The sequence below is a fragment of the Eurosta solidaginis genome, chromosome 3, assembly GCF_040869045.1.
Source record: "Eurosta solidaginis isolate ZX-2024a chromosome 3, ASM4086904v1, whole genome shotgun sequence".
NCBI lineage: Eukaryota > Metazoa > Arthropoda > Insecta > Diptera > Tephritidae > Eurosta > Eurosta solidaginis.
The window spans coordinates 287628150-287648414 of record NC_090321.1 but is presented as its reverse complement, the minus strand read 5'-3'; the positions used below and the strand labels follow the sequence as shown (position 1 = coordinate 287648414).

The following is a 20265-nucleotide window of genomic DNA, read 5'->3' as shown; positions in this document are numbered from 1 at the left end:
TGATACTAAGGCATCGAGTTCCGGAAATACTGTTCCCAAATCCCGCGACTCTCGAGCCATATTTCCATCCCGAATCCAGGGATTGCATTAACTAAAATTCCGAGATTTTCCGCCTTCGGATTATTGTTGTTGGTCAATACGCGTCTTTTGAGACCTCTCTCGATATTTTTGGATGGGTATTAGCAGTGTCTTGCTGTCGTATAGAATTGCCGTTTTTTAATCGTACGTGTTAGAAAATCACCGGTTTTTGTTATTGAAAATATTTTTTGTTTAATTTCCTTGTGGTAAATTTCGTCTGACATCTTCAACATCTGTGGTATATGCGCCATAGTTTATAATTGGTCTTGGTGATGTTGGCTTTCATATACCACTTTAATTTCAATTGATTTCCTCGTTTGTTTACTACAGAGCCCAACTAAGGCAATTTTCCTACATGTTTCACTTCTAATGTAAATTTTATGTTTTTGTAAAAATTGTTCAGGGCGTCAAGTATATTTTGTTGACTATCGCGAATAAGGCATCCACATACTTCGTTAGTGGTCTTGGTTTGTTTGCCAATTTGTCCATAGTGTTGTCCAATAATTTTTCCTTGAGTATGTCGGCTATCACTGGCGAAGTCCCCTTAATGACCAAGTAAAGAGATATATTTTTTTAAAAATTGGTTTATTATAGAAAGACCTATATACTTATAGCACATTTGTTTTTGTTTTGTCCTGAAGAATAGCCAAAGGTACAAATTCACACATTGAGTATAAAAAAAATTTCATAGCACTCTCATATGCCCTCACATATAAATTCGATTCATATTGTGACGAATATTAGCAACACTAGGGGATACTATCATCTTTAAGCCGATGCTAAGCAGTGACTTGTATGCACATCATTAAACCAATCGTTATGTCTACCCATATGTCCATATGAGCATCGGAGAAGAGACGCACAAACACATGCATATATCTTATCTGAGATGCTCACAAAAGAAGGCAATAATTTGTGCAAGTATCACTCACATATACACGCGCATATGAGAAGCTATCAACATAGTTATAGCTGGTAATTTTATAGCTGATAACCAACTAGTAAATTCTAGAATAGAAAAGCCTAGAAATATGCAACGAGGAAACCAGACAGTATAAAAGGCAGCAACAGTAGACGCACGACAATCAGTTTTGATTAAGCACGCTATCTGTCGAGCAATAGAAGTGTTATTTTTAAAGTAGTCTAATAAAGACCATTTAGCATTATCGAATATTGGAGTTATTTATTCAACATTTTAGTGATTCGAACGTTAGCAGAACGTTGAAAATAAGCGGAATTGCACTAAATTCGCACTATATGAGAAGCTATAAACATAGTTATAGCTGGTAATTTTATAGCTGATAACCAACTAGTAAAGTCTAGAATAGAAAAGCTTAGAAATATGCAACGAGAAAACCAGACAGTATAAAAGACAGCAACAGTAGAGGCACTACAATCAGTTTTGATTCAGCACGCTATCTGTCGAGCAATAGAAGTGTTATTTTTAAAGTAGTCTAATGAAGACCATTTAGCATTATCGAATATTGGAGTTATTTATTCAACAGTTTAGTGATTCGAACGTTAGCAGAACGTTGCAGATAAGCGGAATTGCACTAAATTCGTTACAATTGGTGTCAGAAGAGGAATTGTTGAATAAATTCCAGAGTTGCAGAGCACAACAAGGACATGGCGAAATTAAGTGAATTAAGGATCCAGAAACAGAAAAAGGAGTTGGAGAACTGTGGATTGAATACAACCGGCAATAAAATCGAACTTCAAGCACGGCTACGAGAGGTATTAGAGTTGGAAGGAATTAATGTAGACGAGTATGTCTTTTATCCTGATGTGGAAGAGCCAGCGACTAAAGTGGAAGAGAAGATAGAGACTCCGAATCCATTGGCAAGTGTTGACACTAACGCGATACTAGCAGTGTTGAACCAAATGTCAGAAATGTCATCACAATTAGAATCACAGGAGACACGTTTAACATCCAAGATGGAAGCACAGGAGGCACGCATTTCAGAAATGTCGTCTCAAATATGTCATTACAACTGGAAGAGCAAAAGATATATGTCTCAACTGGAATCACAGGAGACACGTATCTCAGAAATGTCGTCAGAAATAACATCTAATATTGAAGCACAAGAGGCACGTATATCAGAAATGTCGACACAAATTTCAGCATAGGTATCATCGCAGATCTCTACACAACTGGAAGCGCGTATGGAAGAGAAACTAACGCAGTTTCAGTACCAGACATAAATTATGCAGGCAACTCTGTTTCCCATTATATTTCGCAACATACCACGCCAACAGACGCTTTCGGCGAATTGATACTAAGGCATCGAGTCCCGGAAACACTGTTCCCAAATCCCGCGACTCTCGAGCCATATTTGCATCCCGAAATCCAGGGATTGCATTAACTACAATTCCGAGATTTTCCGCCTTCGGATTATTGTTGTTGAATTCAATACGCGTCTTTTGAGACCTCTCTCGATATTTTTGGATGGGTATTAGCATTGTCTTGCTGTCGTATAGAATTGCCGTTTTTTAATCGTACGTGTTAGAAAATCACCGGTTTTTATTATTGAAAATATTTTTTGTTTAATTTCTTTGTGGTAAATTTCGTCTGACATCTTCAATAACTGTGGTATATGCGCCATAGTTTATAATTGGTCTTGGTGATGTTGGCTTTCATATACCACTTTAATTTCAATTGATTTCCTCGTTTGTTTACTATAGAGCCCAACTAAGGCAATTTTCCTACATGTTTCACTTCTAATGTAAATTTTATGTTTTTGTAAAAATTGTTCAGGGCGTCAAGTATATTTTGTTGACTATCGCGAATAAGGCATCCACATACTTCGTTAGTGGTCTTGGTTTGTTTGCCAATTTGTCTATAGTGTTGTCCAATAATTTTTCCATGAGTATGTCGGCTATGACTGGCGAAGTCACCTTAATGACCAAGTAAAGAGATATATTTTTTCAAAAATTGGTTAATTATAGAAAGACCTATATACTTATAGCACATTTGTTTTTGTTTTGTCCTGAAGAATAGCCAAAGGTACAAATTCACACATTGAGTATAAAAAAAATTTCATAGCACTCTCATATGCCCTCACATATAAATTCGATTCATATTGTGACGAATATTAGCAACACTAGGGGATACTATCATCTTTAAGCCGATGCTAAGCAGTGACTTGTATGCACATCATTAAACCAATCGTTATGTCTACCCATATGTCCATATGAGCATCGGAGAAGAGACGCACAAACACATCCATATATCTTATCTGAGATGCTCACAAAAGAAGGCAATAATTTGTGCAAGTATAACTCACATATACACGCGCATATGAGAAGCTATAAACATAGTTATAGCTGGTAATTTTATAGCTGATAACCAACTAGTAAATTCTAGAATAGAAAAGCCTAGAAATATGCAACGAGGAAACCAGACAGTATAAAAGGCAGCAACAGTAGAGGCACGACAATCAATTTTGATAAAGCACGCTATCTGTCGAGCAATAGAAGTGTTATTTTAAAGTAGTCTAATAAAGACCATTTAGCATTATCGAATATTGGAGTTATTTATTCAACAGTTTAGTGATTCGAACGTTAGCAGAACGTTGCAAATAAGCGGAATTGCACTAAATTCGTTACAATTGGTGTCAGAAGAGGAATTGTTGAATAAATTACAGAGTTGCAGAGCACAACAAGGACATGGCGAAGTTAAGTGAATTAAGGATCCAGAAACTGAAAAAGGAGTTGGAGAACCGTGGATTGAATACAACCGGCAATAAAATCGAACTTTAAGCACGGCTACGAAAGGTATTAGAGTTGGAAGGAATTAATGTAGACGAGTATGTCTTTTATCCTGATGTGGAAGAGCCAGCGACTAAAGTGGAAGAGAAGATAGAGACTCCGAATCCATTGGCAAGTGTTGACACTAACGCGATACTAGCAGTGTTGAACCAAATGTCACAAATGTCATCACAATTAGAATTACAGGAGACACGTTTAACATCCAAGATGGAAGCACAGGAGGCACGCATTTCAGAAATGTCGTCACAAATATGTCATCACAACTGGAAGAGCAAAAGATATATGTCTCAACTAGAATCACAGGAGACACGTATCTCAGAAATGTCGTCAGAAATAACATGTAATATTGAAGCACAAGAGGCACGTATATCAGAAATATCGACACAAATTTCAGCACAGATATCATCGCAGATCTCTACAAAACTGGAAGCGCGTATGGAAGAGAAACTAACGCAGTTTCAGGAAGGGTTCAGTGGTCGACATGATAAAATGGAGGCCGAGATAGATGCTTTAAAAGATCGTATTCAGGAGTTACAATTGAACCGTCCAATAACTTCAACGTCTACTCTGAAGGTAAAATCCCCAACGTTTGATGGTTCTGTTCCTTTCCAGGTATTTAAGCTCCAATTTGAGAAGACGTCGGCAGCGAACAACTGGAATGCGAAGATAAAGTTGCTGCACTGTTCGTGGCTTTAAAAGGATCAGCTGCTGAGATCTTACAGACCATCCCAGAGTACGAACGTAACAGTTATGAAGCATTGATGGCTGCTGTAGAACGACGGTACGGAAGCGAAAACAGGAAACAGATCTACCAAATAGAATTACAAAACCGCTACCAAAAAGCTAATGAGACTTTGCAAGAGTTTGAAAGGTTGGCACAGTTGGCAAATGCGGACGCACCCGTGGAATACACCGAGAGGGTAAAAGTCCAGAGCATAAATGGCATACGAAATGTGGAAACGAAGCGAGCTACATTGCGAATCCAAAACTAACATTTGCTGAAACGGCATCGCATGCACTGACTCACGAAACATCCTCACTTTTGAGTAAGCCAGCGTACAAAGCTCATCGCGTGGAGGTGGAAAGGCCAGACTGGGTAGGCACAATTTTGGAAGCACTGAAGTTGTCACAACAGAAAAATGTTGGAGTTATGAAGTGTTTCAAGTGCGGCAACCCAGGTCACATTGCACGTCATTGCAGCACCGGTTCTAATAGTTCCAACAATGTGGGTGGCCGTAAACGCAGAGCTGAAGGAGATGAGCAAATCTCCAAATCTACTCAATCGTTAAACTAAAGCGAGTCAGCCGCAAGGGGCAACAGCTGGCTCCCGCAATTGAATGCCCCATAATCTCTATCTCGCAAATTGGAAGAAGGTCAAGCAATCTTACTGACGGCGGACATGTGGGTTGAAAGGAACGTTTACTGACTATAGATACGGGTGCATCCCATTCCATCATTCGATCAGATTTAGTCAACAAGAAGATAAGACCATTGCTTGGAGCAAGATTACGTACAGCCACGGGAGAGGACACCCAGGTAATTGGAGAAGTAGCATGTGAAGTAGCAATTGGGAACGTCACGGTACTACACAATTTTATAGTGACAGAGATTGTTGATGAAAACATAATTGGAGTGGACTTCTTAATCGACCAATGCATCAAGATCGATATGCAAAGAAAGACGATGCGATATAAGAACATGGATGTGCCACTTAATTTCGGCTACGAGAGAGGCTACAGCAGTAAACGAGTGCTGGTGGAAGAGAGTCAGCAAATACCACCAAAATCCGAAGCAGTCATCTGGGCAAAGTTTGATGGAGATTGTGGGACAAACAAATTGTGGGTTGTCGAAGCAGCAAACAAATCAACACCGAACGTACTTGTAGGAAAAACCCTGGTAAGAGTACTCAATGAGTTCAAGTCACTACTGAAACTAACCAGAGGAGCTATTTTCGGAAGATGCCAAGAGGTTGAAGTAATAATCAATTGTTGACAGCTTCAGGAGGAAGTTTCAAGTAGCAATATTGATCTTTCAGATGACATCATGGCATGGGCGGAGGAACTAGAGGAAGACTATCAGAGTAAGGCAAAACATCTTCTCCTAAAGTACGCGAACATATTTGACCAAGATGGCTCCAAAGCAGGCCGCACCAACGTTGTGAAACATTAAATTGACACTGGAGATGCGAGGCCGATCCGTCAAGCTCCACGTAGTGTTCAACTGGCGAAGCGGGAAGTTGTGAGTCAAATCGTACAAGAAATGAGCGACAGCGGCGTCATCGAACCATCAGCTAGTCCACGGAGCTCACCTGTGGTACTTGTGAGGAAGAAGGATGGGAAAATGAGGTTTTGCGTGGACTACTACTACTACTAAGGTTGAACGACGTCACGAAAAAGGATAGCTACCCAAGAATTGACGACACTCAGGACTCGCTCTCTGGTACGAAATGGTTTTCCACACTGGACTTGAAAAGAAGCTACTGGCAAGTGGAAGTGAAGGAGGAAAACAAAGAGAAAACAGCCTTCAGTGTCAGTGATGGTCTTTGGCAATTTACAGTGATGCTTTTTGGACTATGTAATGCACCAGCTACTTTTGAAAGACTCATGGATCAGGTACTGAAAGGACTACATTGGAAAACATGCTTAGTGTACCTAGATGACATCATCTTATTGGGAAAGAACTTCGAACAACATCTGAAGAACTTGGAGGAGGTTTTCCAAAGAATAGCTGGCGCTGGTCTGAAACTTAGTCCCAGAAAATGTTCTCTGTTCAAGAAGCAAGTTAGTTACATGGGTCATAAAGTAACGACGGAGGGCATCTGCACCACAAATGAAAAGATAGAAGCAGTGAAGGATTGGCCAAGACCACAGAATCTGCATGAATCGGGAAGTTTCCTTGGGCTGTGCACATATTACCGGCGATTTGTGCCAAATTTTGCCAGCGTAACCCATAGCCTCCGCGAGCTAGCAAGAAAAAATAAAGCTTTTGAATGGAAGAAGGAGCAAGAAGTAGCTTTCCAAACATTGAAAAAGAGTTTGTGCACTGCCCCAATGTTGGCATATCCGATTCCAGGAGCAACGTTTATTCTAAATACAGCTTCGAGCGGATATGCTATAGGAGGCGCTTCGTCACAACTGGTTGATGAACAGGAGAAGATAGTTGCATATTACAGCCGTTCAATTGGAAAACCAGAAAGGAACTACTGCGTTACATGGATAGAGCTGCTGGCGTTGGTAGAGTGCATTAAACATTTTCACAAATACCTCTACGGCCAGCGATTCTGCATCAGGACTGATCACGCAGCGTTGAAATCGATCCTGCAGTTCCGTAATCGAGAAGGACAATTGGAACGGTGGATCGAGCGGCTACAAAGCTATGACTTTTCCATTGAGCATCGGAAAGGTAGTACCCATGGGAATGCCGACGCAATGTCACGAAGACCATGTAGTGTGGAATGCAAGCACCGTTCAAAGGCCGAGGCTAAAGAAGACATTATAGATATCCGGCTAATGGCTATAACGTTTACGGATGAATGGAACAAGGAACAACTAAGAAAGTGTCAGCTAGAAGATACAGATCTCTCACATGTTATGCAAGAGCCCGAATGAAACGAAAGACTAAACAGAGAGGAGATGTCAGCAGAGAGACCCATTGCGAAGTCATATTGGGCACAGTGGAATAGTTTAGAATTGATATCCGGTTGCCTTCATCGAGTATGGGAGAGTGAGGATGGTCAATGCAAGAAGAAACTGATAGTTGTTCCCAAAAAGAGGATTCCTGACGTGCTCAGCGAGCTGCATAATGGTCCAAGTGGAGGTCATCTTGGAATCACGAATATGCTCGAGAAAATTAAGCAGAGATTCTATTGGGTTGGTTGCCGTCAGTCGGTCACCGAGTGGATTGCCAACTGCGAGGTTTGCAACAGAGCGAAAGGGCCCAAAACACGAAGTCATGGCCAGATGAAGCAGTATATTTCAGGTGCACCATTTGAAAGGATCGCCATGGATGTCGCAGGTCCATTTTCTACTAGCAGCCGCGGAAACAAATAAGTACGTACTGGTGGTTATGGATTATTTCAGCAAATGGCCAGAGGTATACCCAATCCCAAATGAAGAAGTGGAAACAGTAGCAGGAGTGGGTACAAACGATTGGGTTGCAAGGTATGGTGTACCAATGGAGTTACATTCTGACCAAGGCAGGAATTTTGAATCAGCTGTGTTCCAAGAAATGTGTAAGAAGTTGGGCATTCGAAAAACACGGACAACTGCATTGCATCCTCAGTCCGATGGTATGGTGGAACGTTTCAATAGAAAATTGGAGGAGCATTTAAGGAAAGTAGTAGACAAATACCATACGGAGTGGGATACACACATATCATTATTCTTGATGGCTTACCGATAGGTAGTACATGAGACAACGGGCAAAACTCCCGCAAAAGTAATTTTTGGGAATGACCTTCGACTGCCAACTGATTTGAAGTATGGGATAGATGCCGATGCGGAGAGAAATGTTAAGAAATCAACTGGTGTCTTGGAAGAAGAGCTGAGAGAGATACACGATCTGGTAAGACAACCACCAAAGATTATGAGTGACAAGATGAAAGCCAGATACGATAAAGCACTTAATTCGGAAGGGTTTCAGGAAGGAGATTTGGTGCTGTTATACGACCCACAACGAAAAAAAGGTTTGTCCCCGAAATTGCAGTGTAATTGGGAAGGCCCATACAAAGTTGTAAAACGGATCAACGATATAGTGTACCGCATACAAACCATTGGCAAACCACGAACCAAAATGAAAGTGGTTCATTTGGAAAGACTGGCAGTGTTTAGATCGAAAGGTTTGTCTAATTGGCACGATCAGACTTAGGTGGAGGGCAGTGTGACGAATATTAGCAACACTAAGGGATACTATCATCTCTAAGCCGATGATAAGCAGTGACTTGTATGCACATCATTAAATCAATCATTATGTCTACCCATATGTCCATACGAGCAGCGCAGAAGAGAGGCACAAACACATGCATATATCTTATCTGAGATACTCACAAAAGAAGGCAATAATACACGCGCATATGAGAAGCTATAAACAAAGTTATAGCTGGTTATTTTATAGCTGATAACTAACTAGTCAATTCTAGAATAGAAAAGCCTTGAAATATGCAACGAGGAAACCAGACAGTATAAAAGGCAGCAACAGTAGAAGCACGACAATCAGTTTTGATTAAGCACGCTATCTGTCGAGTGTTATTTTGAAAGTAGTCTAATAAAGACCATTTTGCATTATCGAATATTGGAGTTATTTATTCAACAATTTAGTGATTCGAAAGTTAGCAGAAGGTTGCAAATAAGCGGAATTGCACTATATTCGTTACAATATGAAAGTGCCTGAATTTCATATGAAAGTTCAAAGAAGAAGCAGTTCCATATGAATCCAAGGCACTTCGGTATGTTATTCATATTTACACTAACAAATTGACAACAAAACATTTTTCAAAAATTATGTAGCACTGAGAAAAATTTTAATTAAAAATTTATTCATTACAACAATTAAAATATTTTTTTTTTTCAAATTTAAAAAACGTTTTACAATACATATAATTTGTATGTATGTATAGGTATTGTGATTTGCACTTCAATATAAAAATATTTTGAACAGCTCTGATTATAGATATGGTAACCAAACCAATATCTAGTTTACATATAAAGATATTGCTTTAATTTTCGCACTTAACTCCTAATGCGTAACTAAATAACTTAATTTCCCATATCAAATTTTCTCGTCGATAATTGGTAATTATGAAGAAATTTTAGAGAAATTTAAACCTTATTTTAGATTGGTGTATTTGTAAACGTGATTTAAAGATACGAAACTAAACAAATTATGTGACAGGCATTATTTCATTGATTGCGGAGTTATGAATTCCCCACTCCTTCTCGAAAATTAAAAAAAGCCCCGCATCCTGACTAAAGAACTCTTTCTGCTTTTTATTGTCAACAAAGACTATAAGATTCAAAAGAAGTGGACGCGGAGATAAAGAAAGAGAGGGAGGGTAAATTGGGAGGAATAAAAAAAAAGAAGAGAATGATCGAGGGACTGAAGAAACCATGGAGGCGATGGGAAATATTATATCTTCATAAAATTACTCACCTTATTTTGCTCTCCTCTTCGTCTTGAATAGGTTTTAAAATTATTAACACCATAAAATTTCTAATGGAACGTACATATAAGTATACAATATTTTTAGTTTTGTACAGTTCATACATCAAATTTAGGTCAACATCTTATTCGTGTATACGTGGTACAAGAATATATAAAGTAAAAAGAATTACTTCCGTTTTGTTTCACATTTAATAAATGGATCCGAATTTAACTTTTCCAAAAATACAGGCTGCATATCGGCAAACCAGGAGATTTCTTCACCTCGGATCTTCATGGGACCATCTTTGCAAGTCAGCCAAAATGTGCTCATCATACCCTTTCCCTTAAAGTAACAAAAATTATGCTTTAGTATTGTTGTTGAATTCACTTTTGCATATTTTAAAGTTAATGTAAATATCGCAACATAAAGAGTTAACGCACAAGTCTACACTACTGTAATTGCCATTTCCTTTTATGTTATTTCCGTAACCTTGACATTTCCGTAACTAATAAGAACTGCTTTTCCTATTGTATTAGCTTTTTGATCTCGGCTAGTGCAGTTGTACACCGCCGTTCAGTAAATTTTCGCTAAAGTTATTCCGCATATTAATACCGTTTTTCAATCCGCATATTTTTATTTATTTAAAAGAGAAACAAAAGTTAATATTTGATTGTTTAATAAAGTGAATTACTAGATATCTCGCGTTTTATTTGGACAATTAATTTGCAAAGGAATCCGTCGTCCAATTCGCTATTTCCGCACGATTATAATATACATACAAATATACATGTATACCGTGTGTAGGGTTATCTACTTTATTTAAATATTCTATATTTTTGTAAATTATTTTTGAATTACTTTATTTTGAATATTATTTCAAAAAAAAGAAAATTTTCTTGTCAGTGTGTTTATAAATTTTCAATATGAATATTAATATTTAAAAATTTAAATAAATAATAAATAAAATTCTAAAAATATATATTTTTAGACTCAACAATATTTTGGCGATCATGAAGAATCTGGAAGATTCTAATTACATATTCAACTCACCCTGAGTGTTAAGGCATTTTTGACAATCATCATCATTCTCATCATCATCATCATCAAACTAGTTAGTTTTAAATACACATATTTCCGTACATTTAAAATAAAAAGGCCTAAAAGAAATATGTCCTTCAATAATTTGTAAAACATGCAATTAACGAGTGTAATTCAAGGAATTATTTGAACGTACACGCAATTTGGAGTCTATTTTTAGTTTACTTTATTTATGTTAATACTTTAACTTGTTTTTTTACTTGTAATTATTCAATATTTAAAAATAACTAAGTTACCTTTTTTAAATGAAAATTTTTGAATCTAGCAAAAAAAGAAAATTGTATAAATACACAAAAATATGTGCAAATAACAAAAATATAAGAAATAGATTTTCAAAAAGAATAAGCTGGTGCTACCCTGCAAATATCGCGAGTACTCCATGCATGCATGTATGGAGTACTAGCCAGGGACCAACCGAGTACTCCAAAATTAACCACAATTCATACAAAAAATATGGCCCAATTAACATTGCGATGTCGCATAGCATATCGTGTCCTTTAATTGCCTTTTGCAAGTGTCAGGTTTAAATTTGTAACTCGCTAATTAAGAACAACAAAAATCATGTCTAACGCCGTCAAAACCCGTTATTTCGCGCTCAATGCTATCAAAAGGTTTATGGCTAAAAGTACCGACGAAACTTTTTAATGGATGCAGAAAGTGTGCAAAGATGAGCTGTGGGTGCGATTTAATACCACTCAAGATACCGTTGAAATTTCTTGTGGAAGTGAGAGTATTGAAGTTGATGAAAATGTTCGCATTTAAGCAGAGATATGGTATTCCACCACTCTAACGAATTTCAATCGCGAAAAGAAAAGTAAAAAATGTAATAATGAATCCCGACAGGTTTCCGCGCCAATAACTGTGTTGGCATCGAGACGACTTCCTAAAATGGAACTGCCCACATTATCTGGCGATGTCACAGAGTGGACCGTATTCTTTGACGCATTTTCCTCGCTTGTTGACTGTAATAACGCATTGTCGAATGGAGCAGTTCTGGGACGATTGACTTGTGCATTAAGTAGTGAATACGAGATGCGGAAGCACTGGGAGTTATCACTCGTGAGAGATGAGCCTCCTACGTTCGAGCAATTGTGTTAATTTCTAGGAATCAGGTGTCGGTCTCTGACTATGCTTTCATTATCAGCAACAGCCGTACCACCAGAAAGCACAAATACACCACCTAGCAAATTTACTAACGTCCATAAAAGTCCATATAAAGAACGCTCAAGAAATATTTCGTTTGTCAAGTAGTATCTACCTCTCAAGAAACCTAACGTCTATTTAATTAGCTTTACGCAACTGTTTTTATACTCAGTTGAGCAGAGCTCATAGAGTATATTAACTTTGATTGGATAACGGTTGGTTGTACAGGTATAAAGGAATCGAGATAGATATAGACTTCCATATATCAAAATCATCAGTATCGAAAAAAAATTCGATTGAGCCATATCCGCCCGTCCGTCCGTCTGTCCGTTAACACGATAACTTGAGTAAATTTTGAGGTATCTTGATGAAATTTGGTATGTAGGTTCCTGGGCACTCATCTCAGATCGCTAGTTAAAATGAACGATATCGGACAATAACCACGCCCGCTTTTTCGATATCGAAAATTTCGAAAAATCGAAAAAGTGCGATAATTCATTACCAAATACGGATTAAGCGATGAAACTTGGTAAGTTAGTTGAACTTATGACGCAGAATAGAAAAATGGTAAAATTTTGGACAATGGGCGTGGCACCGCCCACTTTTAAAAGAAGGTAATTTAGAAGTTTTGCAAGCTGTTATTTGGCAGTCATTGAAGATATCATGATGAAATTTAGCAGGAACGTTACTCCTATTACTATATGTCTGCTTACTAAAAATTAGCAAAATTTGGAGAACGACCACGCCCACCTTTTAAAAAATTTTTTTTGTAAATTCAAATTTTAAAAGAAAAGTTAATATCTTTACAGTATATAAGTAAATTATGCCAACATTCAACTCCAGTAATGATATGGTGCAACAAAATACAAAAATAAAAGAAAATTTCAAAATGGGCTTCGCTCCGCCCTTTTTCATTTAATTTGTCTAGGAAATAATTTACCAATCCTTGTGAAATTTGGTAGAGGCTTAGATTCTAGGACGGTAACTGTTTTCTGTGAAAAAGGGCGAAATCGGTTGAAGCCGCGCCCATTTTTTATACACAGTCGACCGTCTGTCCTTCCGCTCGGCCTTTAACATGATAACTTGAGCAAAAATCGATATATCTTTACTAAACTCAGTTCACGTACTTATCTGAACTCACTTTGTATTGGTGTAAAAAATGGCCGAAATCCGACTATGACCACGCCCACTTTTTCGATATCGAAAATTACGAAAAATGAAAAAAATGCCATAATTATATACCAAATACGAAAAAAGGGATGAAACATGGTAATTGTATTGGTCTATTGACGCAAAATATAATTTTAGAAAAAACTTGGTAAAATGGGTGTGACACCTACCATATTAAGTAGAAGAAAATGAAAAAGTTTTGCAGGGCGAAATCAAAAGCCCTTGGAATCTTGGAAGGAATACTGTTCGTGGTATTACATATATAAATAAATTAGCGGTACCCGACAGATGAAGTTCTGGATCACCCTTGTCCACATTTTGGTCGATATCTCGAAAACGCCTTCACATATACAACTAAGGGCCACTCCCTTTTAAAACCCTCATTAATACCTTTAATTTGATACCCATATCGTACAAACACATTCTAGAGTCACCCCTGGTCCACGTTTATGGAGATATCTCGAAAAGGCGTTCACATATAGAACTAAGGCCCACCTTTATGGCGATATCTCGAAAAGGCATCCAGCTATGGAACTAAGGCCCACTCCCTTTTAAAATACTCATTAACACCTTTCATTTGATACCCATATCGTACAAACGAATTCTAGAGTCACTCCTGGTCCACCTTTATGGCGATATCTCGAAAAGGCGTCCACCTATAGAGCTAAGGCCCACGCCCTTTTAAAATACTCATTAACACCTTTCATTTGAAAGCCATATCGTACAAACGAATTCTAGAGTCACCCCTGGTCCACCTTTATGGCGATATCTCGAAAAGGCGTCGACCTATAGAACTAAGGCCGACGTACTTTTAAAATACTCATTAACACCTTTCATTTGATACCCATATTGTACAAACGCATTCTAGAGTCACCCCTGGTCCACGTTTATGGCGATATCCCGAAAAGGCGTCCACCCATAGAGCTAAGGCCCACTCCCTTTTAAAACACTTATTAATATCCATATTGTATAAAAGCATTCTAGAGTCAACCCTGGTCCACTTTTATAACGATATTCCGAAAAGGCGTCCACCTATAGAACTAAGGCCCACTCCCTTTTAAAATACACATTAACACCTTTCATTTGATACCCATATAGCACAAACAAATTCTAGAGTCACCCCTGGTCCACCTTTATGGCGATATCTCGAAAAGGCGTCCACATATAGAACTAAGGCCCACGCCCTCTTAAAATACTCATTAATACCTTTCGTTTGACACCCATAGTGTACAAACGCATTCTAGGGTCACCCCTGGTCCCCTTTATGGCGATATCACGAAACGGCGTCCACCTATAGAACTAAGGCCCACTCCCTTTTAAAATACACATTAACACCTTTCATTTGATACCCATATAGCACAAACAAATTCTAGAGTCACCCCTGGTCCACCTTTATGGCGATATCTCGAAAAGGCGTCCACATATATAACTAAGGCCCACGCCCTCTTAAAATACTCATTAATACCTTTCGTTTGACACCCATAGTGTACAAACGCATTCTAGAGTCACCCCTGGTCCCCTTTATGGCGATATCACGAAACGGCGTCCACCTATGGAAATAAGGATCACTCCCTTTTAAAATACTCATTAATACCTTTCATTTGATACACATGTCATACAAACACATTCCAGGGTTACCCTCGGTTCATTTTCCTACATGGTTATTTTCCCTTATGTTGCCACCGTAGCTCTCAACTGAGTATGTAATGTTCGGTTACACCCGAACTTAACCTTCCTTACTTGTTTGTTATTGATGTTAGAGAAAAAATTACAAAGTTTACAAACGGCGATGGTTACTAGGACATGTTTCTGAATATACCTTCTTCATCAGCTAGCTTTTCGGGAGCTAAGTATTAAAACTGAAAAAAAAAAAAAAAAATGATACTAGTGTAAAAGCAGATGCATTCATCCACTCAGCCATATGAATGCTACGCTGTTCGCTTTCCAATTGTGCTCTAAGTATTGCCTTTTTGTTGCTATTCCTTTATACACCATTGGGTACATACTAATTCTATATGTTTTTAATCCTAATTATGTGGAATATTTATAGGCGCGGCGAAATGGTTCCATCGCAATATGCCAGTAAATGTTTCTTTCTTTTCATTTTTTCTTAGAAAACATAATAATTGAAATTTAATTATTATAAGCCGGTGTTAAGCTCATGAATTCTTAAATATAAGTATAAACTGAACACACCATTAAACAAACATACATAAATATGTAAAACTGAGCCCAAGTTTACAAAGCTTCTCATTAGCAACGAAGAAGAACTTTACAAAAACAAATCTACATGGCATACAAATTAATATAGAGACAAAATGTCTCAATTGTGTTGCTAGTGTAGAAATAAGAAAAATTAAATTAAGCATGAAAACAAATACCAGCAGGAAAGCCTAGTGGTTAAAGGCAACTGCAGTTTAACCATATGATTCACGGTTCGGTGAAACCTTTGATAACATTACAAAATTGCATGATGATGATTACGTTGGAGCTTTTCGAAATGGTTCCATCGCAATATGCCAGTAAATATTTCTTTCTTTTCATTCAAGGTTCGAATCGAGCTCAAGGCCAGAACAATAATTTTTTTCCAATGATAATTATTGTTATTTTTTAATTTTTCTAAATTTGAAAAATTGTATTTTGTTTTTGGAATAGTAAGTAGAAAATTTTTCAGACAACCTGCCATAGCTGCGCAGATAGATCCATTTCGAAGGGTGCTAAGCCTTCATCATCAGTACGCTTTAGGCATGCTGCGCTAACCATCTAATATATATTATAAATGGGAAAGTTTGGATGTTAAGATGTTTGGATGTTTGGATGTTTGGATGTTTAGATGTTTGGATGTTTGGATGTTTGGATGTTTGGATGTTTGGATGTTTGGATGTTTGGATGTTTGTCCAGACGTTTGTCTTTGTGACTCAATAACGCAAGAACGGCTGGACCGATTAGGATGAAATTTTGCACACATATAGCCAATAGTCTAGAAGGATCTACTAGCTATATATTTTTCAAAAGGGGCGTGGTCCCCGCCCCCTAGGAACAGTTATAATTTAATTATTATATTTTTTCGTCTTTGCGACTGAATCACGCCAGAATGGCTACACGGATTTTGATGAAATTTGGGACACAGACAGTAGTCTACTAGCGAAATTTTTTTCGAACATTGAAAGAGGGGTGGGGGTCCCACGACCCTTCGAGAAATTATTTTTCATAATTTTTACACATTATAACTTTACGTATACTGGCCTTCATCAGTATCACAGACTCAAGGGGTCAAATAAGTCGAGGGCTTACAAAGTAAGCAGTGACACCCTCCGACCGCCCCCCTTTATCCCCCCTCTGGTGTAATATCCATAAATTGTTATAACTCAATCTAAATTTTCTCCTAAATCAATAGTTTTTGGTATCTGGTACATACAGAACGAGATCTAGACAATTTTGGAGGAACGATCAGTGGTCCTCTCCTCTACTCCCGCCATCCGCCCTCCATCAATTGTTTTTATTAGCACGCTTTTATTAGCTTTACCTGTATGTTTCTATCTAAATTTTTATTCGCTCCAATGCGCCTGCTGCCTTATTAACATGGTTTTATAATTAGCTTCACCTTATTTGTAATCCCGTAAGGGTCATATCGAGACCCTTCCGGGATCATTTCTGGATGGTTTTCGGGATCGGTCCGGGATTACGCCGGGGTAATTTCGGGACTTTTTCGGGACTATTTCGGGATCATTTTGGGACCCTTCCGGGATCATTTCTGTATAGTTTACGGGATCCGTCCGGGATCCCGTCGGGGTTATTTTGGAACATTTTCGGGACTATTCCGGAATCATTTCGGGACTATTTCGCGATCATTTGGGGACCCTTCCGGCATCATTTCTGGATGGTTTTCGGGATCCGTGCGGGATCTCGTCGGGGTCATATGGGGACTTTTTCGGGATCATTTGAGGGCTCTTCCGACATCATTTCTGGATGGTTTTCGGGATCCGTCCGGGATATCGTCGGGGTCATTTGGGGACTTTTTCGGGATCATTTGGGGGCTCTTCCGGCATCATTTCTGGATGGTTTTCGGGATCCGTCCGGGATCTCGTCGGGGTCATTTGGGGACTTTTTCGGGATCATTTTGGGGCTCATCCGGCATCATTTCTGGATGGTTTTCGGGATCCGTCCGGGATCCCGTTGGGGTCATTTCGGGACTTTTTCGCGACTAATACGGGATCATTTGGGAACCCTTTCGGCATCATTTCTGGATGGTTTTCGGGATCCGTCCGGGATCCCGTCGGGGTCATTTCGGGACTTTTTCCCGGCTAATACGGGATCATTTGGGAACCCTTTCGGCATCATTTCTGGATGGTTTTCGGGATCCGTCCGGGATCCCATTAGGGTAATTGCGGGACTATTAGGGGATCATTTGGGAACCTTTCCGGCATCATTTCTGGATAATTTTCGGGATCCGTCCGGGATGCCGACGAGGTCATTTCGGGACTATTTCGGGATCATTTGGGATACCTACCGGCATCATTTCTGGATGGTTTTTGGGATTCGTCCGGGATCCCGTCGTGGTCCTTTCGGGACTTTTTTTCGACTAATACGGGATCATTTGCGGACCCTTTCGGCATCATTTCTGGATAGTTGTCGGGATCCCGTCACGGTCATTTCGGGACTATTAGGGGATCATTTGAGGACCTTTCCGGCATCATTTCTGTATTGTTTTCGGAATCCTTTCGGGATCCCGTCAGGGTCATTTTGGGACTTTTTTGGGCTAATACGGGATCATTTGGGGATCCTCTAGGGGTCGTTTCGTGACTTTTTCTGTTTTATTTCGGGATCATTTGGGGACCCTTCCGGCTTAATTTCTTGATGGTTTGCCGGATCCATCAGGGTCATTTCGGGACCATTTTGGGATCATTTGGGGACCCTTCCGAGATCATTTCTGGATCCGTCCGGGATGCCGTAGGAGCCATTTCGGGGTTTTTTGTTACTTTTCCGGGATAGTTTTTGGACCCTTCCGGGATCATTTCTGGATCTGTGCGGGATCCCATCTGGGTCATTTCCGGACTATTTCGGGATCATTTTGGGATCCTTCCGGAATCATTTCTGTATGGTTTTCGCGATCCGTCGTTGATTCCCTCGGAGCCATATCGGAACCTTTTCTGGAGTAAGTCGGGGTCATTTGGGGACTTTTTCGGGATCATTTGGGGCTCTTCCGGCATCATTTCTGGATGGTTTTCGGAATCCGTGCGGGATCTCGTCGGGGTCATTTGCGGACTTTTTCGGGATCATTTGGGGGCTCTTCTGGCATCATTTCTGGATGGTTTTCGGGATCCGTCCGGGATATCGTCGGGGTCATTTGGGGACTTTTTCGGGATCATTTGGGGGCTCTTCCGGCATCATTTCTGGATGGTTTTCGGGATCCGTCCGGGATCCCATCAGGGTAATTTCGGGACTATTAGGGGATCATTTGTGGACCTTTCCGGCATCATTTCTGGATAATTTACGGTATCCATCCGGGATGCCGACGAGGTCATTTCGGGATTATTTCGGGATCATTTGGGATACCTACCGGCATCATTTCTGGATGGTTTTTGGGATTCGTCCGGGATCCCGTCGGGGTCATTTCGGGACTTTTTCTCGACTAATACGGGATCATTTGCGGACCCTTTCGGCATAATTTCTGGATAGTTGTCGGGATCCGTTCGGGATCCCGTCACGGTCATTTCGGAACTATTAGGGGATCATTTGAGGACCTTTCCGGCATCATTTCTGGATAGTTTTTGGAATCCTTTCGGGATCCCGTCAGGGTCATTTCGGGGCTTTTTCGGGATCATTTAAGGGTGGCTTTCAGGATTCGTCCGGGAACCCGTCAGGGTAATTTCTGGACTTTTCCGAAACTATTTCGGGATCATTTTGGGACCTTCCCAAGATAATTTCTGGATGGATTTCGGGATTTGTCCGGGATGCCCTCAGGGTCATTTTGGGACTATTAGGTGAACATTTGAGGACCGTTCCGGCATCACTTCTGGATGGTTTTCGGTATCCGTTCAGATTCCCGTCGGAATAATTGCGGGACTTTTTCGGGATCATTGGGGTCCCTTCCAAAATCATTTCTGGATGGTTTTTGGGATTCGTCCGGCATCCCGTCGGGGTCATTTCGGGACTTTTTCTCGACTAATACGGGATCATTTGCGGGCCCTTTCGGTATCATTTCTGGATAGTTGTCGGGATCCGTTCGGGATCCCGTCAGGGTCTTTTCGGAACTATTGGGAGATCATTTGAGGACCTTTCCGGCATCATTTCTGGTTAATTTTCGGGATCCTTTCCGGGTCCCATCAGGGTCATTTCGGGACTTTTTCGGCATCATTTAAGATTGGTTTTCAGGATTCGTCCGGTATCCGTCAGGGTAATTTCTGGACTTTTCCCAGACTATTTCGGGATAATTTTGGGACCCTCCCAAGATCATTTCTGGATGGATTTCGGGATCTGTCCGGGATGCCGTCAGGGTCATTTTGGGACTATTAGGTGATCATTTGAGGACTTTTTCGGCATCACTTCTGGATGGTTTTCGGTATCCGCTCAGGATCCCGTCGGAATTATTGCGGGACTTTTTCGGGATCATTTGGTGTCCCTTCCGGCATCATTTCTGGCTGGTTTTTGGGATTCGTCCGGCATCCCGTCGGGTTCATTTCGGGACTTTTTCTCGACTAATACGTGATCATTTGCGGGCCCTTTCGGCATCATTTCTAGATAGTTGTCGGGATCCGTTCGGGATCCCGTCAGGGTCTTTTCGGAACTATTAGGTGTTCATTTGAGGACATTTCCGGCATCATTTCTGGATAGTTTTCGGGATCCTTTCGGGGTCCAGTCAGGGTCAT

At 39.9% G+C, this 20265-nt stretch overlaps 1 protein-coding gene across 1 annotated transcript in view; it reads right to left on the bottom strand.

Moving 5' to 3' along the window:
• Nucleotides 1-544: 544 nt before the first annotated feature.
• The window catches only part of LOC137246167 (uncharacterized), an 81830-nt gene continuing 62109 nt past the window's right edge, over nucleotides 545-20265 (bottom strand). The window contains exons 14-15 of the mRNA XM_067777250.1: nucleotides 9994-10327; nucleotides 545-621 (exon numbers count right to left, since the gene is read on the bottom strand). Of these exons, the coding sequence (XP_067633351.1) occupies nucleotides 10172-10327 (156 nt within the window). The 3' untranslated portion in view covers nucleotides 545-621; nucleotides 9994-10171. The remainder of the gene's footprint in view (nucleotides 622-9993; nucleotides 10328-20265) is intronic.